The sequence below is a fragment of the Rattus norvegicus genome, chromosome 4 (assembly GCF_036323735.1).
Source record: "Rattus norvegicus strain BN/NHsdMcwi chromosome 4, GRCr8, whole genome shotgun sequence".
In the NCBI taxonomy this organism is placed as follows: domain Eukaryota; kingdom Metazoa; phylum Chordata; class Mammalia; order Rodentia; family Muridae; genus Rattus; species Rattus norvegicus.
Genome location: NC_086022.1, coordinates 72,941,551 through 72,966,596, shown reverse-complemented (window position 1 = coordinate 72,966,596; position 25,046 = coordinate 72,941,551). Strand labels below are relative to the sequence as shown.

Sequence of the window (25,046 nt, the reverse complement as noted above, 5' to 3'; positions counted from 1 at the left end):
GGAAACTGGGAAAGGGAATAACACTCGAAATGTATATAAGAAATACTCAAGTTAATAAAAAAAAAAAAAGAATGAGGAATAGTGTTCTATTCTCTCTCACCCTGTAAATGAAGTGGCTCTCAACAGTGGAATTCAATCTAGAAATTGGATTCATAGTGTCCATTATCAATATATAATTTTCCCTCTTATCTTGACACATTTCCAGAGCTAGAATTTAAGCAATTACAATATTTTAAAACAAGAATTCTAGCCAGGCACAGTGGCACAGGCCTTTAACTCTGGCACTTGAGAGAAAGAGACAGGTGCACTTCTGTAAATACAAGTTCACTCTAATCGACATGGTAAGTTCCAGGATACCCAGAGCCACATAGTTATGCTCTATCTCAAAAAAGTAAACAAACAAACAAATAATAAATAAATAAATAAATAAATAAATAAATAAAATCATACTTCTAGTTGGGAAATTTCCCTGACTTTTGCTTCAGCTAACCACATGTTTCAGGAGCATGGCCCTACCCAACTCACATTCTCTGTGCCCCTCACACAGATCTCTTCTGCAGTGCTCTGTGGAAGGCTTCCTTCACCTGGGCGTTCCTCAGACTATAGATGAGGGGGTTCAGCATTGGGTTAAAGAGACTGTGGAACAGGGACAAAATTTTCTCCTGCTCCTCTCGCTGATCAGAATCAGGGACCATATACACCAACATGGCTATTCCAAAGAAGAGCCCCACCACACAGAGATGAGAGGAGCAGGTGGAAAAGGCCTTCTTGCGTCCCTCCTTTGACTGCATTTTCAGAATTGTCCAGAGGATATGTGTGTAAGATACAAGCATTGAACAAAGGGGCCCAACTAAAACAAAAACACATGCAGCAAGGATGACGATTTGGTTGATCAAAGTGTCAGCACAGGCCAGCTTGAGAACAGCCAGGATTTCACAGAAGAGGTGGTTTACCTCCTGGGGCCCACAGAAGGGCAGCTTTAGCAGGAGAATTGTGTGAGCCACAGAGAGGATAAATCCACATGACCAGGATGTGACAGCCAGGGCCACACATACTTTCCAACTCATGATGACAGTATAGTGAAGGGGGTGGCAGATGGCCACAAACCGGTCATAGGACATGGCTGCCAAAATCAAGCACTCTGAAGCAGCAAAAGCCAAATACAAGAATGTCTGTGTGACGCATGGGACAAATGAGATGGTCTTTTTCTGGTTTACAAGGTTGGACAACATCTTGGGGACATTGTTGGAAGCATAGGACATGTCAAGAATGGCCAGATGAGAAAGAAAGAAGTACATCGGGGTGTGCAGCCTGGGGTCCAGGCAGATGAGTGCTAAGATTATGCCATTTGCCAGGAGGCTGAGGATGTACAGCAGGGAGAAAATCCAGAAGAGGAACATTTCCATGCCTGCGCTGAGCTGGAGTCCCACGAGGATGAATTCTGTGACCCATGTCTGGTTGGCTCCCATTCCTATATGAGAGCTGGATACAGTGGTGATCTGAGTCTGGAAGCCCAGAGCTGAACAATAAATGAAAGTTGGATTTACTCAGTGTAAGACAAGTGCAGAGACAGTTCAATCATTCCGTTTGTTTCACACTCCCTGACGGCGATTTGTGATTCTGTAACTTTATTATAAGAAGTAAATTCAAATAGTAGAAAGTATATTCAGAACTATGCAAAGAGCTCTCATGTAGCTTCTCTCAGATTCAACATACATTGATGTCTTTCTTGTTTATCTTATACTGTCTCTACACATTTAATATTTTGAGCCATTTGAATTTATAATTAGAAATTTTATAATTCTATAATTATAGCTATAGCAATCAAGAAAATTCAGTGCCTACATCTGTGTTTTCTCTAATATCTCCACCCACACAGGACCTAATCTAAAATTTCACATATTTAGTATAATCTCTTCTTAGTATCTTTGTAATACAAATATGTCCTTGGCTTTTATGTGTTTTTCCAGACATTGACATTTTGAACAGTAAATAGAAGATTTTTAGTAGAATGTCCCTAGAATTGAAAATATACTATATTTCCAATGTTTTGATTCAGATTATTAATTTTATACAAAAAGTGTCCTCAGTGTATTAAGTGTGGATGGAGGATGCTAATTTGTTCCCTTGTTGGGAAAAAGCTAAGTTGGATCATTTGATAAACACAATCTTTTCCAGATATTTCCATTGGATATTTTTCAAAAGAATTTCTTGGATATCTATAAATTATATATATATATATATATAAAATTTAAAAAATACATAAGACATATATCTTTTAATTTTGTTTTAGCTATTATTGGTTATCTTGATAGCTCAATTATTGGTAATAAAGATGGAAAATATTATGGCCCCTACTTTGTCATGGCTTTTAGGTGTATTCAGAAACACCCTCTTCCGGTATTTATACATTAAATGAATAAATAAATCTTTAAAAAATAAATTGATAATAGCATTGAACAGATATTTGTGATGTAATTTACTATGTTATTTTTAATGAAAACACATGTTTGTAATTGTAGAATCATGTTAATCATTGGGTTCTCTTTTCCACCTGCCCTTTAATCAATACTCCAAAATTATATACACTTGAATAACTTAGATTTAGATATTAACTTTGACAAGCAAAAATGATCACTGATCAATTATTCTTGATTTCTACTGTATATTTATATAATGGACTTTAAAATAATAACACAATATTACTTCTATCATTGATAGATATATGATGAACCATTTTCTACATCAAACTGAACCTGTTATTTTTTAAAAATCATCATTCCATATATCATCTCATCACCAGAGTGTGTGCAATTTAGCGTTTCAGTAATTAAAAAATACACACACACAGACACACACACACAGACACACACACACACACACACACACACACACACACAGAGGAGTTGTCTTATTTCATGAAATCCTATGGTAATCATAGAATTTTAAGCTCTCATTCAATGCAGTCTATTTCTCTATATATGAAAGTATCTATATCAAGTTACCTAAACATTAGGACAGAAAAATATCTAGGCATATTATGGATTACTAAAATAAGAAACCAGCCAGAAGAGAGTGTAATCTATGGTCATTATCTTGTAATGATTATACTATATACTGTTATTAATCTATAACATAAAATGAGACAGTAATTTAGATATATATCCATATCTAGTCTAGGGTTTTCTTTTCAATTCCAGTTTCTGGTTTTAGAGAAAATTCTGCTTCAAGGATGGATAAGATTTGGAAGAAATTGGCTCAGCACTTACATTAAACAGAAAGGGGAGTCTGTATGAATATGGAAACTACAAATAAACAATATTTAAACATTTAAAATACTGAATGTACATAACTTCATTTCACAGATTTCATCAATGTTTTTGTAAAGCAGACAATGCATTTCCAGTTATGAATTAAATATCTTTAAAATATCTTATGATGTGTTCTACACATGTCAACAAAATGTATTATATTGCATATGTCAATTGAGGGCCATATTTATGTATACTGATATCTGTTATGGATTGAGTGATGAATTCCAAAGGCTAAATTCACATACTACTTTAGTAGACTATCTTTGCAGATGTGATTTCTTTTATACATTAAAAATATGAGCTTTAGAGAGATCAAACCACAGATATGCTTTGAGTTTATGCTCTGAGAAAGTTTCATAGGAAGAGTTCTGGACCTTTTGGAGGAAGAACTTAGTCACATGACAGGTAGACTTGAAGATACATGTATTATAATTGCACAAACTTTTCCAATCACTGAGCTCAGGAAAAAGTTCAGTTGTATAAATTTCTTAGAGAAACAATCTCAGTGATGCAGAGGTGAAATAACAGATTCTTTCCTTTCTATAAATGTATTGGGTATATAGAGGAGGACAATAGATAATGTTTGCAAAGCTATTTTGGGTAGAGTTTAAGAGTATTCCTCTATTATGCTAAGTAAGGACGAGTAACATCTCCATTAAAGATCTTTTTACTTATAATTACTGACTTACTTTTAACTTCTCAGAATAAAAGAAAACAATAATATTGAACATATTCAAAAATATTGAAAATATTGCTATCTCATAGGAAGATGTATTTTGATTTTTTTAAGTCTTTACAGTTTTGTGCCTGGATTGATAAATCTTCAAATCTTAATTATCATTTCCAGATTACTCTTAAAACATAAAAATGAAGACAGTATAAAACCAATGTTAAATTAAAATATTGAAGGAAACTGTCTTTATGGGACTAGAGAAGAAAACACTAGAGTATGGATGCCTCAATTTTTATATTTGCAATAAACTAAATAAAACATCAGTAACAAAACAAAAGGTTTTTATGGTTAATTTGAATAGTGTTTCCTCAAAGCCAGCAGTTTTTAGCTGGCAAGTTGAGACCTCTATCCAAAGACCATCAGAGAACACAGATATTTACATTATGATTCACAACCGTAGCAAGATTATAGTTATAAAGTAGTAACAAAAATAATGTAATGAGAACCACTGCCCTATGTCTTGCCACCAAGAGTGATTATCCAGCTTGGAGTTTGATTTCTCTTTCTCTAAAGTTGGCTGATGCCTCATTCTCTGTCTCTGTCTGTCTGCCTGCCTGTCTGCCTATCTGTCTCTCTGCCTTTCTCTCTGTCTTTCTCTGCCAGAAAATGGTTTTTAAAACTACTTCAAGTCTAGTAGTTATCATAATAGTGTGATAAATTGAAATACTTAAAAATTAAGTAACCACATGACAAATTAATTTAGCAAACTGATTCAGAAAGCAAATGAGTACAATAGTACTCAATTCTTTGAAATAGGTTTCTTGGACATTAATATCTTCATTTAACCCATTAAAGATAAAGTTGCATTACTTTGACTATTTCAGGTTCTGGAGGTGCTTCATTACTAAGCCTCTTATTTTTTTCTTTTTTATTGTTTGAGTTGACTAGTTTTTTTCTTTTTTTATTAGATATATTTCTTTATTTACATTTCAAATGTTATTCTGGCTGCTACCGTCACATCACAGTGGATGACAGAGGGAGAGGAATGCCAGTGAGTTGGGAACCCCTGTGTACTGCAAGGCATGTGTCTTAGTTAGGGTCTTATTGCTGTGAACAGACACCATGACCAACGTGAATTTTATATAGGACAATATTTAATTAGGGCTGGCTTACAGGTTTATAGGTTCAGTCCATTATTATCAAGGCAGGAACATGGCAGCATAGCAGCATCCAGGCAGGCATGGTGCAGGAGAAGCTGAGTTCTACATCTTCACCCGAAGGAAGCCAGGAACAGATTAAGCATCCCCAGGCAGCTAGGAGGAGAGTCTCCAAGCCCACTCCCACAGTGACACACTTCCTCCAACAAGCCCTCACCTTCTAATGGTGCCACTCCCTGGGCCAAGCATATGCAAACCATCACAGCATGACAGTAAAATGAGCTGTGTTTTTCTAACTTTTTGCAATACACTCTGAGTCAGGGCCTCACCCAGGAATGACAGCCTTTTGACACTGCTGTGCTGATTTCTACTGTTGTACTGTTATGTTTCAACTACCCATACTAGAAGCCACTTTTTAGTTCAAATGAACCTCTTTAGTACAAAGAGATGTCAGTACTGGATTTTCTCAAGGAAGATACTTTGAGTTAGAATGAGCCCCATAGAGAAGAGAACCATACCTCTAAAACATGTGTAGAATTCTATTCCTCCTGACAGCCTTCATGAGATGAAATCAAATATAGGAGGATAAAGGACTCATTGAAATTTCTCCAAAGAACCCCAGGAGCATAGTTTAATTCACAGTCAAAGGACAAAACACTTCTGTGTCTCTAGCGAGAGTTCAAATTCCCAGAGAAACCATATGACATCATACCAATATATCGTCTCCCTGAGGGGTGGGCAGGCCAGTATCTTCTGTTTAGAAGACAAAAAAATGATTGTACCTAATGAGCTTGAAGTACAACTTCTAGGTCAGCCAGTTAGTTTTCACAATCCTTCAAGTCCCTGGAGGATAATGAAACTGAGGTAAAACAAAACACAATATCCAATCTTGTGCAGTTGTTACAGTTTTATGGCTTTATGAACCACTAGAATCTGTTCGTCCTGAGACTATAGAACTCTCCCAGTGACAAAGTGTATCTCTTTTTACAGTGGACATGAAGGATTGCAGGCAGCAGCCATAACAACTGTATTGAGTCCCTATTATACTTTAGACAATGCACTGGGACCCTTCTGTGGTCTCTGTTCCTTAATCTCATTTCTCTCAGTTTATATTCATGATGACCGACACTGACAATTATTTTCTTAGTGTGGTTCAAGAACTCTGAGAATGATGGGGAAACTTCCGGAAGACTAACAGGATCAAAACTATTTCCATAGTGATATTTTGACAATTTTTGTCCTTTTTCTGTGATATTCTCTCATGCATACATGTTGAAAATTTTGTTATCTATATGTGCTATTACAATACATGAGAGGCAGAAAATATAAAGTGGAGGCATCTATTAAAGTCAAATTTTAAAATTTATAAAATTGGGAACTATTGCAATTTTTACTGCACCTAATCCAATAAAAATTTCATAAAAGACAGCATTTAACCTACTATGGAATTCTTTTAAAACTAAAAGAACCTTTAAGCATCCTTTATTCAGCCTGCAACACTTCATCACAGAATATTAGATCCAAACAGATATTCAATAAATCCTTGTGTAAATAATGATAAATTAAGAGCAAAATTTTCAATAAGCTCTTTTTAATTTCTATTATAAATATTAGTTCCTATACCTACTTAAAATATCATTAGGTCTTCAGTAGCTTTTAAGAGTATAAAGATATTCTGAGACAGAAGCATTGGAAAATAATTGCAGTGATAAACCACCATTTTAGCAAGGATTAGAGTTATAAACATATTATCTTCAGATATTATTAGCACCAAGGCTGAGGTTATGACCAGGTTGGTGGAATGGTTGTTTATCCTGCATAAAGTTCTGGGTTGAATTCTCAGCACCACATAAAACCTGAAATGATGGCACATGTTTGTAATCACAGAGGATCAGAGGTCAAAGTCATCTCTGAGTTACATGGAGAACTTAAAGCCAAACTGGAGTGCACAAAATCTCATCTCAACAAGACAGGACAAGACAAGACAAGACAAGACAGGACAGGACAGGACAGGACAGGACAGGACAGGACAGGACAGAACAGAACAGAACAGAACATTTCTGGATCCATTTTCTGTTGCTGCTATAAGAAATCAACAAAACCACATCTATTATCTCACAGTTTTATTGGTCCCAAGCCTTGATAACCAACTCATGATCTTATGTCTACCTATTCACTGGAGGTTTGAAGTTCAGCTCCAAATTTAATGGTTGTTGGAAAAACTATAAGCCTTGTTATCATAGGATGGAAGTCTATCAGAGATTGCTCTGAGCTCTTTGTAGCTACTTTCTGCTGACACATTATTCCACTTGTGTTAATTACTTTTATGTTGCTGTGATCAAATAACCAATAGAGGCAACTTAAGAGATGAAAGATTTACATTGTCCCATGATTGAAGACGATACAGTCTATGATGTCTATGAAAGCATTCCTGAGTGTGTGACAGAGAAAGCAGAAAGAGGTAGGCTAGACCCTAGAGTGCTGGTCACTTCCAAAGGCCCCACACACCCCCAGTGACCTAACTCTGTCAGACAGACCCACCTCCTAAATGTTCCACAGATAATAATAGTGATATAAACTGGAGATCCACTGTTCAAAATATGAGTCTTCAGGTTACCCTTAAGTCTCAAGCTTCTCCATGTTCAAAATGGTTTGCTGAGATTTTCACATACTGCAGGTCTCTCTGACTTCTTCCTCTGCCACCTGATAAAGACACCATTCAGCAGTAACAAGGCTCATCTGTTTATCACTGGTATCCAGATTAGCGCTTTAGACACCACTGTGCTGTCTACGCTATTGATGGTACAGGTATTAATGTGTTGGTGGTATGAAAGCAGTAACAATCTAACAGTGATGACTTCAAATTTAAATTCAGAAAACAACCATTTTTTATTATTTTTTCTTTTATTGGTTATTTTTTCATTTACATTTTAAATGTTATCCCCTTTCCTGGTTTTCCCTCCAGAAACCCGCTATCTTATTCCCACTCCCCCTGCTTCTATGAAGGTGTTCCCTCACCCTCCCACCCACTCCCTCTGACATCCCTGCCCAGACATTCCCCTACATGGGGTATCAAGCCCTCACAGACCAAGGGCCTCTCCTCCCATTGATGTCAGACAAGGACCAAGCCCTCACAGGACCAAGGGCCTCTCCTCCCATTGATGCCAGACAAGGCCATCCTCTGCTACATACGCAGATGGAGCCATAGGTTCATCACTGTGTACTCTTGGGATGGTAGTTTAGTCCTGGGGTATTCCGGGGGTCTTGTTGATTGATATTGTTGTTTGTCTTATAGGGTTGCAAATCCCTTCAACTACTTTAGTCCTTTCTCTAACTCCTCCATTGGGGACCCAGTTCTCAGTTCAATGGTTGGTTATGAGCATCCGCCTCTGTATTTGTCATGCTCTGGCAGAGCCTCTCAGGAGACAGCTATATTAGGCTCCTGTCAGCATGCACTAATTGGCATCTGCAGTATTGGAAGACAGCCATATAAATTCTATGTTTTACTCTATGATGACACTATTGCAATTGTACCCCTTAACCCAGGCCATCTTTTAAGAAATATAATAAGCATTTATATTTAGGGGCATACTAATGGAACACATACAGTGGTAGCATCAGTGTGCTATGCTCCAAAGTTAAAAAATTAGTGTAGGTCAGTGACAGATATGAGGAAACCATTAATCCATCCTCTAAAATCATGATACATTTTCATAGTTTTGCAACAATCTTATTACTTAATCACATACTCCCTTGTCTTTACTTTTTTTACCCCAGGACAAAAGATTTAGCATAAAGATTAGCTGATAGTTAAACCAAGTTCTTCTATAGACCAGGCATTTCCTGTGCATGTTACTTTCTTGGAAAATTCTGCTAGAACTCACAGTGAATTTAGTCCTTTCTATATTGTTACACAGCTTAGAGATACAGTGTGGATAAATATTGCCAATGGTACCAGTATTATACTGTATTACAATATAACTAGAGTACTCTCAGTCTCATTAGACAGTATAGTAGAACCAGAGAAATATCAGCCTTGACTTTCTAGTAAATATGACTGGGCCTACATCAGGTTGCTTTTAAATGCAGAAACAACTACAGTCTGGAAGGGCATTTTGTTTTGTTTTGTTTTGTTTTGTTTTTGTTTTCCTGCATTGGTTGTGAAAAAAAGCCAGTCACTGTGTCTCAGTATAAAGAGATTATAAGTAGATTCCATTGTGTCCATGTGTGTTCTGTGGTGGGAGTATGGTAATTCAGAATGGTTTCCCAGCTTTGTTGTAGGTTCTGTCTCATTCTGACACATTCTTAAGATTCGGGCATCACAGTTCATGAATGAACTGTTCATGAATGAGAATTACTAGGGCCCAGAGAACTTTTACCAACTGCAAAGCAAATAGGATGAAAAAAAGCCTGAACTCTGGCTTTTATCTGTGTCAAGGCAGCCAAGAGGTCTTATTGAGTTAAGGCACAAACCTTGTGTCTCTCTCTAAAACTCCATTCAAGAATTAAAATTATTTCTTGAGTTGTATAACACATTTCACTTCACTGTCATCATATTTTCAGGCTAAGCCCTATTCTCTCCCTCTAAGGAGACAATTATGACAATTTGTTAATTTTAATTGACATTGTTTACTCTGAGTTTCACTCTTCATTAAAAGTCAGTTTAGCTTGTCTCGTGATGCTTCAATAGGTACTTGTTTTTCCCTACACCCTTTTCATTTGTCTTGAGGGACAAATTATTCTTTTTGTCATTGTAAACTAATGGCCTGAGTACAATTAGGATGTAAGTTAGTTGCCAGAAAACACTGTTTCTTTGTATTAGATTTTGATAAGTGGCATTATGCCAAGACACAACTGGCAATAGGACTCCCTGTAACTCAGTTTCATGACAAGGACATTCCTGGGAAATTCACAGCCATCAGCTGATACCTGCTTTTTAATTTTATTGTTTGACTGAACACAGAAAATATATGCACAGTATTTGATTATATAACACAGCTGAAATATTTTTGTCTATTTATAATCAATGACCTTTCTGAGCATTGATCATTTTATATCGAGCTTAGAGGTAGAGAGTAATGAGTCAGTGGGAAACTCATCTGCTACAGCCAAATTCCATGACATTTCTCCCTAAATGACTGTCTTCATAATGCATGTACCCAAAGAAAAAGAATTGTAGTTATAGGCCCATTAGTACTCTCCTATTCAGTCATCAGTGTCTTTCCTGCTTTATTATTATAACATATGCTCAAAGTATTTTTCTCAGCAGAATGTATTATTTCTTACTTTTTACTTATTTTTATTATTTTATCAACATAAATTCAGTTTCTCACATTTGAGAGACATGCAAGGTTCAGCCACTGTGCTGTCCAAATACTGACAGCAATGCCATTTGAGTCTTTCCCTTAAATAGAGGATAGGATGCATAAGTCCGTAGTCAGTGGGGTCTCCTTTTAATCAGTAGCACAGTGTGTTATCCTCCATTAACCCTGTTTTACCAGAATGGGGAAAACTATTCTGCAGCCTGTGGGAATCCTGATGCAAATGCAAGAGGCACAGGGATCATTTTTGCTCCAGTCACAGCTGCAATGCTAACTTAGGGCAACTGTCTGGGGTAAGAGGACAGTTGAGATAACGGGAGGAGGAGATTGTACAATGAAACTGCCATGAATAGTTATATGGAAATGCAACCTGATGTGGATGGATATACTCCAAGGCATTCCCTTCACAAAGACCTTCACTGTGGTATATCTGGGATCTTGACTGACATCACAGAAAAAAAAGTCAGGCTGTGTTACTATGAAGCAAAAGTTGGGTTTATTACATAAAGATAAAAGACAGAGGTAGACACTTAGACACAATGTAAACAAAGGAGACTATAGCTTATACATTATCTACTGTATATATTACAATACTAGGGGCATATTTGATTTTATGATGGGAAATTATACTGTTCAGTGGAAATAATGGACAATCAAAATCAAAGATTAGGCAAAGTTTAAAATGGAGTAAGCTTAAATATTCATTATTTTATTAATTTCTCTCACTTTAAAGAAGTTCCCTTTAAGTTGAAGGGGATTGCAACCCCAAGAAAGAACAACAGTATCAATTAACTGGACCCTACAGAGCTCCCAGGGACTAAACTACCAACCAATAGTACACATGGGTTGGTCTATGGCTTTCACTTCCTATGTAGCAGAGGATTGTCTCATCGATGAGAAGGGAAGCGCTTGATTCTGTGGAGACTTGGTGCCCCAGAGAAGGGGGTGCTAGAGAAATGAGGTAGAAGTGGGTCGGTGCTGGGATAGCACCCTCTTAGAGGTAAAGGGGAGGAGTATGGGATCGGGAGTTTGTGGAGGGGAGACCAGGAAAGAGAGATAACATTTGAAATGTAAGCAAGTAAAAAAATAAATGAAATTGTAAGATGGCTTATGAAGTTCATGCTATAAGTTTATAGATGGAAGAAGGGGGCCAATTATGTTACATCCAAAGGTTACATGAGTTTTTGCTTAAAGTTAATTCTATTTTCAGAGGTTACACTCTGATTGAGATCTCTTTGAGTAAATGATGTCTCTTTCAGCAGTCTTCCTGGTGGTTGGCTGGTTTGTTTTACAGCATTTTTCAATTGTTCCTTGACTACACCTATAAGAAATATGAACCAGATCCCGGATTTCAGTCCTCATAGTCCCTGAGATTCCTTTTTCTCTGTCTTGCTTGAAGTTCAGGATACCTGCCTAACACATTTCCCATTTTTTTTAAAATGGGGAACTTGAGTGGAGACTCTCCCATGATCCTTCCATGATGAGGATGATGATGAAAATGGACAAACTAGCTCTTCATGCTTGCTGTGTTGGGTGATGAATAGTTTACTCTGAAAACATTATTCTCAGCATGGTATATGACACGTATCAATGATATTTGATGTCACTGACTATTCTTGAACTAGAAGCTGCGATGTTAATTTCTTGGTCTGAAGAAATGTAATGCTTTTTCTGAACAAGCAGTCCTTTAGTTCTTTAATCATGGTGCTGTTGAGTTATTAAGCATCTTTATGGTGACTGCTATAAAATATTATCTATGAGAATATGGCATATACTTTGCTCTTTCAAGCATCTCTCTGTCTCTCTCTTTCTTTGTATCTTATTCTTATTTCTTTTCTTGCTGTTTTGAAAATGGGTGCATTAGAACAGTGGTTCTCACCCTGTGGGTGGTGAACACTTTGGTGGTCACATACCAGATAAGTTGTATAGTATGTATTTACATTATAATTCACAACCATAGCACAATTATAGTTTTTCTTTCTTATTTTTATATATTTTTTATTTTTTTAAATTTATTTAATACTTAATAATAATTCTTTGGTTTCCGGGCAAACATCCCCTCCCCCCTCCACTTCCTTATGGGTGTTCCCCTCCCAACCCTCCCCCCATTGCCGCCCTTCCCCCAACAGTCTAGTTCACTGGGGGTTCAGTCTTAGCAGGACCCAGGGCTTCCCCTTCCACTGGTGCTCTTACTAGGATATTCATTGCTACCTATGAACTCAGAGTCCAGGGTCAGTCCATGCATAGTCTTTAGGTAGTGGCTTAGTCCCTGGAAGCTCTGGATGCTTGGCATTGTTGTACATATGGGGTCTCGAGCCCCTTCAAGCTCTTCCAGTTCTTTCTCTGATTCCTTCAACGGGGGTCCTATTCTCAGTTCAGTGGTTTGCTGCTGGCATTCGCCTCTGTATTTGCTGTATTCTGGCTGTGTCTCTCAGGTGAGATCTACATCCGGCTCCTGTCGGTCTGCACTTCTTTGCTTCATCCATCTTGTCTAATTGGGTGGCTGTATATGTATGGGCCACATGTGGGGCAGGCTCTGAATGGGAGTTCCTTCAGTCTCTGTTTTAATCTTTGCCTCTCTCTTCCCTGCCAAGGGTATTCTTGTTCCCCTTTTAGAGAAGGAGTGAAGCATTCACATTTTGATCATCCGTCTTGAGTTTCATTTGTTCTAGGCATCTAGGGTAATTCAAGCATTTGGACTAATAGCCACTTATCAGTGAGTGCATACCATGTATGTCTTTCTGTGTTTGGGTTAGCTCACTCAGGATGATATTTTCCAGTTCCAACCATTTGCCTACGAATTTCATAAAGCCGTTGTTTTTGATAGCTGAGTAATATTCCATTGTGTAGATGTACCACATTTTCTGTATCCATTCCTCTGTTGAAGGGCATATGGGTTCTTTCCAGCTTCTGGCTATTATAAATAAGGCTGTGATGAACATAGTGGAGCACGTGTCTATTTTATGTGTTGGGGCATCTTTTGGGTATATGCCCAAGAGAGGTATAGCTGGATCCTCAGGCAGTTCAATGTCCAATTTTCTGAGGAACCTCCAGACTGATTTCCAGAATGGTTGTACCAGTCTGCAATCCCACCAACAATGGAGGAGTGTTCCTCTTTCTCCGCATCCTCACCAGCATCTGCTGTCACCTGAGTTTTTGATCTTAGCCATTCTCACTGGTGTGAGGTGAAATCTCAGGGTTGTTTTGATTTGCATTTCCCTTATGACTAAAGATGTTGAACATTTCTTTAGGTGTTTCTCAGCCATTCGGCATTCCTCAGCTGTGAATTCTTTGTTTAGCTCTGAACCCCATTTTTTAATTGGGTTATTTGTCTCCCTGCGGTCTAACTTCTTGAGTTCTTTGTATATTTCAGATATAAGGCCTCTATCTGTTGTAGGATTGGTAAATATCTTTTCCCAATCTGTTGGTTGACGATTTGTCCTAACCACGGTGTCCTTTGCCTTACAGAAGCTTTGCAGTTTTATGAGATCCCATTTGTCGATTCTTGATCTTAGAGCATAAGCCATTGGTGTTTTGTTCCGGAAATTTTTTCCAGTGCCCATGTGTTCCAGATGCTTCCCTAGTTTTTCTTCTATTAGTTTGAGTGTGTCTGGTTTGATGTGGAGGTCCTTGATCCACTTGGACTTAAGCTTTGTACAGGGTGATAAGGATGGATCGATCTGCATTCTTCTACATGTTGCCCTCCAGTTGAACCAGCACCATTTGCTGAAAATGCTATCTTTTTTCCATTGGATGGTTTTGGCTCCTTTGTCAAAAATCAAGTGACCATAGGTGTGTGGGTTCATTTCTGGGTCTTCAATTCTATTCCATTGGTCTATCTGTCTGTCTCTGTACCAATACCATGCAGTTTTTATCACTATTGCTCTGTAATACTGCTTGAGTTCAGGGATAGTGATTCCCCCTGAAGTCCTTTTATTGTTGAGGATAGTTTTAGCTATCCTGGGTTTTTTGTTATTCCAGATGAATTTGCAAATTATTCTGTCTAACTCTTTGAAGAATTGGATTGGTATTTTGATGGGGATTGCATTGAATCTGTAGATCGCTTTTGGTAAAATGGCCATTTTTACTATATTAATCCTGCCAGTCCATGAGCATGGGAGATCTTTCCATCTTCTGAGGTCTTCTTCAATTTCTTTCTTCAGTGTCTTGAAGTTCTTATTGTACAGATCTTTTACTTGCTTGGTTAAAGTCACACCGAGGTACTTTATATTATTTGGGTCTATTATGAAGGGTGTCGTTTCCCTAGTTTCTTTCTCGGCTTGTTTCTCTTTTGTGTAGAGGAAGGCTACTGATTTATTTGAGTTAATTTTATACCAAGCCACTTTGCTGAAGTTGTTTACCAGCTTTAGTAGTTCTCTGGTGGAACTTTTGGGATCACTTAAATAAACTATCATATCATCTGCAAATAGTGATATTTTGACTTCTTGTTTTCCAATCTGTATCCCCTTGACCTCCTTTTGTTGTCTAATTGCTCTGGCTAGAACTTCAAGAACTATATTGAATAAGTAGGGAGAGAGTGGGCAGCCTTGTCTAGTCCCTGATTTTAGTGGGATTGCTTCAAGTTTCTCTCCATTTAGTTTAATGTTAGCAACTGGTTTGCTGTATATGGCTTTTACTATGTTTAGGTATGGGCCTTGAATTCCTATTCTTTCCAGGACTGTTATCATGAAGGGGTGTTGAATTTTGTCAAATGATTTCTCAGCATGTAATGAAATGATCATGTGGTTTTGTTCTTTCAGTTTGGTTATATAATGGATCACGTTGATGGTTTTCCGTATATTAAACCATCCCTGCATGCCTGGGATGAAGCCTACTTGATCATGGTGGATGATTGTTTTGATGTGCTCTTGGATTCGGTTTGCCAGAATTTTATTGAGTATTTTTGCGTCGATATTCATAAGGGAAATTGGTCTGAAGTTCTCTTTCTTTGTTGGGTCTTTGTGTGGTTTAGGTATAAGAGTAATTGTGGCTTCATAGAAGGAATTCGGGAGTGATCCATCTGTTTCAATTTTGTGGAATAGTTTGGATAATATTGGTATGAGGTCTTCTATGAAGGTTTGATAGAATTCTGCACTAAACCCATCTGGACCTGGGCTCTTTTTGGTTGGGAGACCTTCAATGACTGCTTCTATTTCCTTAGGAGTTATGGGGTTGTTTAACTGGTTTATCTGTTCCTGATTTAACTTCGGTACCTGATATTTGTCTAGGAAATTGTCCATTTCCTGTAGATTTTCAAGTTTTGTTGAATATAGGCTTTTATAGTAAGATCTGATGATTTTTTGAATTTCCTCTGAATCTGTTGTTATGTCTCCCTTTTCATTTCTGATTTTGTTAATTTGGACACACTCTCTGGGTCCTCTCGTTAGTCTGGCTAAGGGTTTATCTATCTTGTTGATTTTCTCAAAGAACCAACTTTTGGTTCTGTTGATTCTTTCTATGGTCCTTTTTGTTTCTACTTGGTTGATTTCCGCTCTGAGTTTGATTATTTCCTGCCTTCCACTCCTCCTGGGTGTATTTGCTTCTTGTTGCTCTAGAGCTTTTAGGTGTGCTGTCAAGCTGCTGACATATGCTCTTTCCTGTTTCTTTCTGCAGGCACTCAGCGCTATGAGTTTTCCTCTTAGCACAGCTTTTATTGTGTCCTATAAGTTTGGATATGTTGTACCTTCATTTTCATTAAATTCTAAAAAGTTTTTAATTTCTTTCTTTATTTCTTCCTTGACTAGGTTATCATTGAGTAGAGCATTGTTCAATTTCCACGTATATGTGGGCATTCTTCCCTTATTGTTATTGAACACCAGTTTTAGGCCGTGGTGGTCTGATAGCATGCATGGGATTATTTCTATCTTTCTGTACCTGTTGAGGCCCGTTTTTTGACCAACTATATGGTCAATTTTGGAGAAAGTACCATGAGGAGCTGAGAAGAAGGTATATCCTTTTGCTTTAGGATAGAATGTTCTATAAATATCTGTTAAGTCCATTTGGCTCATGACTTCTCTTAGTCTGTCTACGTCTCTGTGTAATTTCTGTTTCCATGATCTGTCCATTGATGAGAGTGATGAGAGTGGGGTGTTGAAATCTCCCACTATTATTGTGTGAGGTGCAATGTGTGTTTTGAGCTTTAGTAAGGTTTCTTTTACTTATGTAGGTGCCCTTGTATTGGGGCATAGATATTTAGGATTGAGAGTTCATCTTGGTGGATTTTTCCTTTGATGAATATGAAGTGTCCTTCCTTATCTTTTTGATGACTTTTAATTGAAAATTGATTTTATTTGATATTAGAATGGCTACTCCAGCTTGCTTCTTCTGACCATTTGCTTGGAAAGTTGTTTTCCAGCCTTTCACTTTGAGGTAGTGTCTGTCTTTGTCTCTGAGGTGTGTTTCCTGCAGGCAGCAGAATGCAGGGTCCTCGTTGCGTATCCAGTTTGTTAATCTATGTCTTTTTATTGGGTGTTGAGGCCATTGATATTGAGAGATATTAAGGAATAGTGATTATTGCTTCCCGTTATATTCATATTTGGATGTGAGGTTATGTTTGTGTGCTTTTCTTCTCTTTGTTTTGTTGCCAAGACGATTAGTTTCTTGCTTCTTCTAGGGTATAGCTTGCCTCCTTATGTTGGACTTTACCATTTATTATCCTTTGTAGTGCTGGATTTGTAGAAAGATATTGTGTAAATTTGGTTTTGTCATGGAATATCTTGGTTTCTCCATTTATGTTAATTGAGAGTTTTGCAGGATACAGTAACCTGGGCTGGCACTTGTGTTCTCTTTGGGTCTGTATGACATCTGTCCAGGATCTTCTGGCCTTCGTAGTTTCTGGCGAAAATTCTGGTGTGATTCTGATAGGTCTGCCTTTATATATTACTTGACCTTTTTCCCTTACTGCTTTTAATATTCTTTCTTTATTTTGTGCGTTTGGTGTTTTGACTATTATGTTACGGGAGGTGTTTCTTTTCTGGTCCAATCTATTTGGAGTTCTGTAGGCTTCTTGTATGCCTATGCGTATCTCTTTTTTTAGGTTAGGGAAGTTTTCTTCTATCATTTTGTTGAAGATATTTAATGGTCCTTTGAGCTGGGAGTCTTCACTCTCTTCTATACCTATTATCCTTAGGTTTGATCTTCTCATTGAGTCCTGGATTTCCTGTATGTTTTGGACCAGTAGCTTTTTCCACTTTACATTATCTTTGACAGTTGAGTCAATGATTTCTAGGGAATCCTCTGCTCCCGAGATTCTCTCTTCCATCTCTTGTATTCTGTTGGTGAGGCTTCTATCTACAGCTCCTTGTCTCTTCTTTTGATTTTCTATATCCAGGGTTGTTTCCATGTGTTCTTTCTTGATTGCTTCTATTTCCATTTTTAATTCCTTCAACTGTTTGATTGTGTTTTCCTGGAATTCTTTCAGGCATTTTTGCGATTTCTCTCTGTAGGCTTCTACTTGTTCTCTAAGGGAGGTCTTCACATCTTTCTTGAAGTCCTCCAGCATCATGATCAAATATGATTTTGAAACTAGATCTTGCTTTTCTGGTGTGTTTGGATATTCCATGTTTATTCTGGTGGGAGAATTGGGCTCCGATGGTGCCATGTAGTCTTGGTTTCTGTTGCTTGGGTTCCTGCGCTTGCCTCCTGCCATCAGATTATCTCTAGTGTTACTTTGTTCTGCTATTTCTGACAGTGGCTAGACTGTCCTATAAGCCTGTGTGTCAGGAGTGCTGTAGACCTGTTTTCCTGTTTTCTTTCAGCCAGTTATGGGGACAGAGTGTTCTGCTTTTGGGCGTGTAGTTTTTCCTCTCTACAGGTCTTCAGCTGTTCCTGTGGGCCTGTGTCTTGAGTTCACCAGGCAGGTCACTTGCAGGGGAAAAGTTGGTCCTACCTGAGGTTCCGAGGCTCAAGTGTGCTCATGGGGTACTGCCTAAGTCCTCTCCGCGGCGGCAACAACCGAGAAGATCTGCGCCGCTCTTTCCGGGAGCCTCCGTGCACCAGGGTTCCAGATGGCATTTGGTGTTTTCCTCTGGCGTCTGGATGTGTGCAGAGTGCAGTCTCTTCTGGTTTCCCAGGCGTGTCTGCCTCTCTGTAGTCTTAGCTCTCCCTCCCACGGGATTTGGGTGCAGAGAACTGTTTATCCGGTCTGTTTCCTTTAGGTTCCGGCGGTGTCTCAGGTGCAGGGGTCCTGCCGCTCCTGGGCCCTCCCCTACGGGAACCCAGAGGCCTTATACAGTTTCCTCTTGGGCCAGGGATGTGGGTAGGGGTGGGCAGTGTTGGTGGTCTCCTCCGCTCTGCAGCTTCAGGAGTGCCCACCTGACCAGGCGGTGAGGTCTCTCTCCCACGGGGTTTGGGAGCAGAGAGCTGCTGCGGGCCGGGCACAATTATAGTTTTGAAGTAACAACAAAGCAATTTCAAGGTTGGCAGTTATCACAACATGAGGAACTGTATGAAAGGGTTGCAGCATTTAGGACGTTTGAGAACCACTGCATTAGATACAATTCTTGGTATTGCCCTCCTGCTACTAATCTAAGGCTTTGCTACTGATCTTTATTTGGGAACTTGTACATTTATTTAGTCATATGGTTATTTCTGTGAACTATAATCTCCTCTCCCACCAGTGTACTCTTGGCCTCAAAGGATGCTGCTCTTCAGGGTACATAGCCTCAGGTGAACCTGTTGTCATTCTGGATGGGAAGAGGAGGAAGGGATGTTTATCAGCTTACTTTCTTGAGCACATCCAATTAGCACATATTATTCCCTGTGGGATGATTGACTTATAGCCTCTAACAGAGTTTGTTCTAGAGCACGAACCAGCCACTTTTGGCTCTGCTGAAGGTCTAAATCAGTGTTTGGGATTTTTTTGATTCCAAGTATCTCCTTCACTTTCATTATTTTATGTCACTGCTTGACTTGAAATTCTTCATGGTGTGCAGCAAATGAAGTCAATTATTTAGGAGGGACTAAGGGGTGTACAATGATCCGCTTCTGTCATGAAGCACTTTAGAGTCAGGCTGGGTAAGCAGGGGCATTGAAAGAGGTAAAAATACACATAAAGACCAATATGATTAAAATGAAGAGTTCACATGGCCGTGATATAAGCCACCAGTTCTTATATTTCTCTTTAAATGCATTTTTTTGTGCAAGACAGAGAGTAGTTAGAAATGTCTTGCTCTTTTGAGAAGACCGCAAAATGATATTTCACATTGGATATAACACAATTTATCATGGAAGACTTTGCTTCTAAAAATGGTAAATACTGAAAAGAAATTTGTGTGGAAATACAAAGTCTAGAGATTGCCACACTGATGTGAACATTGGCCAAGGGGTCCTAAGAAGGGAGACTACCAAAATACATACTGTTGTGGTATAAATGTCAAAGTCCTCAGTGAGTCACATATTTGAACACTTAGTGCCCAGTCAGTGGTACTATTAGAGAAGATTGAGTAATATCTAGGAAGTGGAGCCTTACTGCAGAAAATGTGTGATTGACATGGGTCTTGAGGCTTTATAACCTGGCCATACTTTCTGTTCACATTCTGCTTCAAGTGTGGATGCAATGTGACTAGTCAGACTCCTGTCCTTGCCACAAACCTTCCCTGTCTGTTCTACCATAATCAAAATGATATCTCTAGGGTAGGTCAAAATACTCCTTTGATTCCTTACATTGGTTTTCTTAGGGTATTTAACTACAGCAGCAGCAGCAGCAGCAGCAGCAGCAGCAGCAGCAGCAGCGACGGCAACGAAGATGACGATGATGACGATGACGACGACGATGATGACGACAATGACAACTATGACTACAACAACAAATCCCCCAAAACCTCTTCTTCCATCCTTATACCCTTTTCTGTTGCTTTTTCCCTCTCTGTCTCTGTATCTCTGTCTCTTCTCTCCTCCTCTCTTCTCTCTCTCTCTCTCTCTCTCTCTCTCTCTCTCTCTCTCTCTCTCTCTCTCCCTCTCTCTCTCCCTTCCTCCCCCTCCCCTGGCATGACACACACACACACACACACACACACTTCAATATTTTTGAAAAAGATAGACTTATGTGCTCTGAAACATTTAAAGGAAGATAAGGGTGTAATGCCATAGTAAGCCTCACGTTTAGAATCCCCTCTCCAAAACAATTTCCACAAACTCCTCTCTGGTTGTATAAATCCAATTTTTTCTCCCTGGGATTTCCTTCTACTCTAATGTTTTCACTCATCATTATGATCTCACTGATAAAAAACAAGGATTAGATATTCTGTAATCAAGGTTCGAATGAGGGAAACTCTCTACCCATCTATCTATCTATCTATCTATCTATCTATCTATCTATCTATCTATCCATCCATCTATCCATCTATCTATCTATCTATCTATTTATCTATATATCATCTATCTAATTACAGTTAAGACTATTTAACCTAAAGATTTGAGGTGCTTTTTTCTATTCAAAAATCCCTAAAAGTTTAAAAGAAAACAGGTGAAAAATATAAACTCTACTAATTCCACTTTTAATCAAATAGTTTATTTTATAGAACTTGCTGGGGTTTTGTTTTTGTTTGGTTTTGGAGTATTAGTCTTCAATTCTTAAGTGGTATTGTCCTTTGAGTTTGAAGGATCATCAGAGGCTCAAGTTCTGAGTACTTACTCTCTAGTAAGTCATGCTGTTTTGAGGAGACTGGGGAGCTGAAGAAGGTGTCTGACTAGGTCACTAGTAGGTCTGTAGGTCACTAGGGCTTTGGAAGCTTGTAGCTTAACCCTTAGTTCCAACCTTTCTCTGCTTCTAGGTCTGCCATATGGGAATATCTATCCTCCACCACACAGTGCCATTACTGTGAACTGAGCTGCACCTACCATATCCTTCCTGCCAAGGTGGACTGAGACCCACTGAAACTATAGACCAAAATAACACAGGTTACTGGATAAAGGAAGTTGTTGCCAAGACTGAAAGCCTGAATATGATTCCTGGAACCCACATGGTGGAAGGAGAGAACTGACTCCTGAAAGTTGTCCTCTGACCTCCACACACATGCTATGGGATTGTGCATATGCACACATACCTATACAAACATATACACAGAAGATAAAAATAAAAGGATAACTTTTCTTCCCTTAAATTGTTTCAGTTAGGTATTTTGGTCACCATAACATGAAATAAGTGTCATCAATTTCAAGATTTTATGCCCTGCTTTCAGGTTCCAATATCTAACTGACAACATGAGGCTCTTCCTATGAGTTTCAAAACATATTAAAGAAATCAAAGGTATTATGGTCCATTGGCTACTATGTGATAGTGATATTGGGTTTTAGACATCGTTAAAGGACGACAGAACTCACCTAAGATTGAGTTCACACAGTCTTGCTTTAAATTGCTCCTAATAACCTGTTTCCCCAACCCACAGTGAGGGTCCCTAATGGTGAATCCCATAGAACTGAAGGCTGTTCAACTATGTGGCAAGGGTCTGCAAGTACCTGGGAACTATTTGACCAGTGACTTGTTTTTTCTAAAGAAAGTTTACTTAAATGTAAACATGTGTTACAGCTACTTTTGTCAGAATTGAGTCATTCTGACAGAAAAACTGATCTTGAAGTTCTTATTTCCTTCTTTTTAAAGAAAAACTCGTTAATCATTCATCTAAGGGATGTATGCCATGCATTTATTAGCCCAATCTGACTTGATCAAGTTTCATTAAAACTTCAGCAATTTTGACTCTTTATCAATGATTATTAGGTGTCCCCAAATCAGAGTGATTATTTCTTATCGTTTTAGCTATGTTTCAGTTTTGTCCCATGGTAGCCTTAACTTCTAATTTCTTGTTGACTGATGGTAAGAAATACATTTTTGCATGTGTGTAAGGTACATGTAGGTTTTTGTTTTCCATAAGTGGCTGTCAGCTGCTTTGCAATTTTCACACAAATGTGCTGTCTTTATAATTTTACTTCTTTTTAAAAAGGAGTTCGTTGCATGTGCTGTTCATACTTCCATTTGGTTACTAATCAACTGGCTCCACTCTGATAAGAATTGTGGGTAGGTAGCAGCTTATGGAAACGAATACAGAGACCCACAGCCAAACATTAGGCAGAACTCAGGAGTCCTGTGGAAAAGTTGGGGGAAGGCTAAAAAACTGAAAGAGGGTAGGGAAGCCAGAGGAAGACTAGACAGTGTCAACTAACCTAGCGAACTCCCAGAGATTGAACTAACAGCCAGAAAACGAGCACAGGATGCAACTAGGCTCCCATGCACATATATAGTAGAAATGTAGTTTGGTCTTCATGCGGTTACCCCAGCAACCAAAGTAGGAGTTGTTTCTGAATCTGTTGCCTGTCTATGGATCCTGTTACTCTAATAGGGTTGCCTTGTCTGGCCTCAGTGGGAAAAGGGTGCCTTTTCCTGCAGTGACTTGATGTGCCAGCGTGGGGTGAAATCCAGGGCAGCCTCCCCCTTCTCAGAGGGGGAGAGAGGAGTGGGAGAGGAGCTGTGCGGGGGTGGGGTGGGGTGGGGAGGTGTAGTTGTGAGGGGGGTGCTGGTGAGGAGAGGAGCTGAGATTGGCATGTAAAATGAATAAATAAATAGTGAAAAAAAGAATCGTGGGTAAGAATGGGGAAACTCTCCCAATGTAACAGTCTTACTCCTTGAGTATTTTAAGACCTATCATATCCCATGATTTCTGGTGCCTAAGTGTAAGAGGTATAGGGCTGTTTACCAGACTTCATAAGCCAGGGTCTTAGGACTCTATGTGGACATAAAGTCTATAATATTCTGTTTTAAAGGAATATTTATAATAGAGGAGGCAAAGGAATGCTGACTATTATATTTGACAGGAAGAAAAATTATCCATCCAAGTCATTCTTTGATGTCTCTCACATTGGTCTCTCCTTCCACAGTGATCTTCTGAGGGCACCCTTGACCTCAGCGTTCCTCAGGCTGTAGATCAGGGGGTTTAGCATGGGGTTGAAAAGGCTGTAAAACAGGGAAAGGATCTTCTGCTGCTCTTCTGGGTGCTGGGACTTGGGGGCCATGTACATGACAATGGCGCTGCCAAAGAAGAGCCCTACCACACAGAGGTGGGAGGAACAGGTGGAGAAGGCCTTTCTGCGGCCCTCCCCTGACTGGATCCTCAGGATGGCCATCAGGATGCGTGTATAGGAGACCAGCACCAAACACAGTGGTCCCACTAAGATGAACACACAGGCTGCAAAGATAACAACTTGATTGAGCATTGTGTTAGCACAGGCCAGCTTGAGGACAGACAGGATCTCACAGAAGAAGTGATTGATTTCATGAGGCCCACAGAAGGGCAGCCTCAGGATGAGAACTAAGTGGACCAGAGCCAAGAGGAAGCTAAATATCCAGGAAACAGCAGCCAGGATGGTACACACTCTCCAGCTCATGATGACAGTGTAGTGTAAGGGGTGACAGATGGCCACAAATCTATCATAGGACATTACCACTAAAATCAGGCACTCTATGTGAGCAAAAGCCAGATACAAGAACGTTTGCATTAGGCATGGAATGAAGAAGATGGTTCTTCTTTGAGTCACAAGATTTGCCAGCATCTTGGGGACATTGTTGGAAGCATAAGACATGTCAACAATGGCTAGATGTGAGAGGAAGAAGTACATAGGTGTGTGTAGTCTGTGGTCCAGGCATATTATTCCAAGAATGACTCCATTTCCAAAAAGGGTAAAGGAATAAAACAGAGAGAAAAGCCCAAAGAGTAAACACTCCACAGGTAGATCAGCTTGGAATCCCAGTAGAGTGACCTCTGTGATCCATGTCTGGTTGCCTCTCATTCTCCTGTACAAAGACCTTGTTCACACAGAAATGTCAGAGCTGTGGAATTAAAGATACAGAGTATTTAATGATTGTATAGAGAAAACATTTTGAAGTATATCACCTAGGATGAAGCCTTGGGTTTTGTTTACATCTCTGCTACACAATTCACTTTACCACAGTTACAAAAATGAGGAAAATGTCCTGCTGTGTCTAGGACATTAATAGAAAAGACAGGTAAGATAGCTCAATGGGGGAGCTTGCAGCCATGCCTGACAACCTAAATTCAGTCTCTGGACCCACAGGGTGGAAAGAGAGAACCAACTATACAAGTCTTCCTTTGACTTCCACATGTACTCTGGAAACATATCCGCATGCATGTATGTGCGCATGCACACGTGTATACACACACATACACACATGCAATATAATAAAATAAACAAACAGAAGAATAAATAAATGTTTACAAAGTATGTGTGTGCCCATATCAGCATATAAAATCAATGTTGTCACAGCACAATGTGTTTTAGTGTTCCCCATGCAAGAGGAGTTCCATTCAAATATGCACACATGCATTGTTTTAGGATATTCATATTTCCAGTTCCATACCAGTTTGAGCATCTTGACCACTCACATGGTTTGAAGAGAGACTGTCTTGACAAAATGAACATTATTTTCACTTCACTTCCTGGACTTGCCTGTCTTTATGTACAATTCTGATGTTTAATTTTGAGTTCTGTTTGCTTTGTCACCAATAAGCAATACACAATTTAGTCATGATTTAAAGGATACTTGGAGCATATACAGTGAACATATAATATG

General features: G+C 38.9%; 2 protein-coding genes across 2 annotated transcripts; both read right to left on the bottom strand.

The window, feature by feature from the left end:
• Positions 1–539: 539 nt before the first annotated feature.
• Positions 540–1,469, bottom strand: Or2a52 (olfactory receptor family 2 subfamily A member 52). Its single transcript, NM_001109347.1, has one exon. It carries the CDS (start codon positions 1,467–1,469, stop codon positions 540–542), a length of 930 nt encoding a protein of 309 aa, NP_001102817.1.
• Positions 1,470–23,311: 21,842 nt separating this feature from the next.
• Or2a14 (olfactory receptor family 2 subfamily A member 14) lies at positions 23,312–24,244 on the bottom strand. Its single transcript, NM_001000845.1, has one exon. The coding sequence runs from the start codon at positions 24,242–24,244 to the stop codon at positions 23,312–23,314; it is 933 nt and encodes a 310-aa protein (NP_001000845.1).
• Positions 24,245–25,046: the final 802 nt, after the last annotated feature.

Excerpts from the sequence above, each read along its gene's own strand:
- Or2a52 (NM_001109347.1), bottom strand. The coding sequence starts at position 1,469 with ATGGGAGCCAACCAGACATGGGTCACAGAATTCATCCTCGTGGGACTC.
- Or2a14 (NM_001000845.1), bottom strand. The coding sequence starts at position 24,244 with ATGAGAGGCAACCAGACATGGATCACAGAGGTCACTCTACTGGGATTC.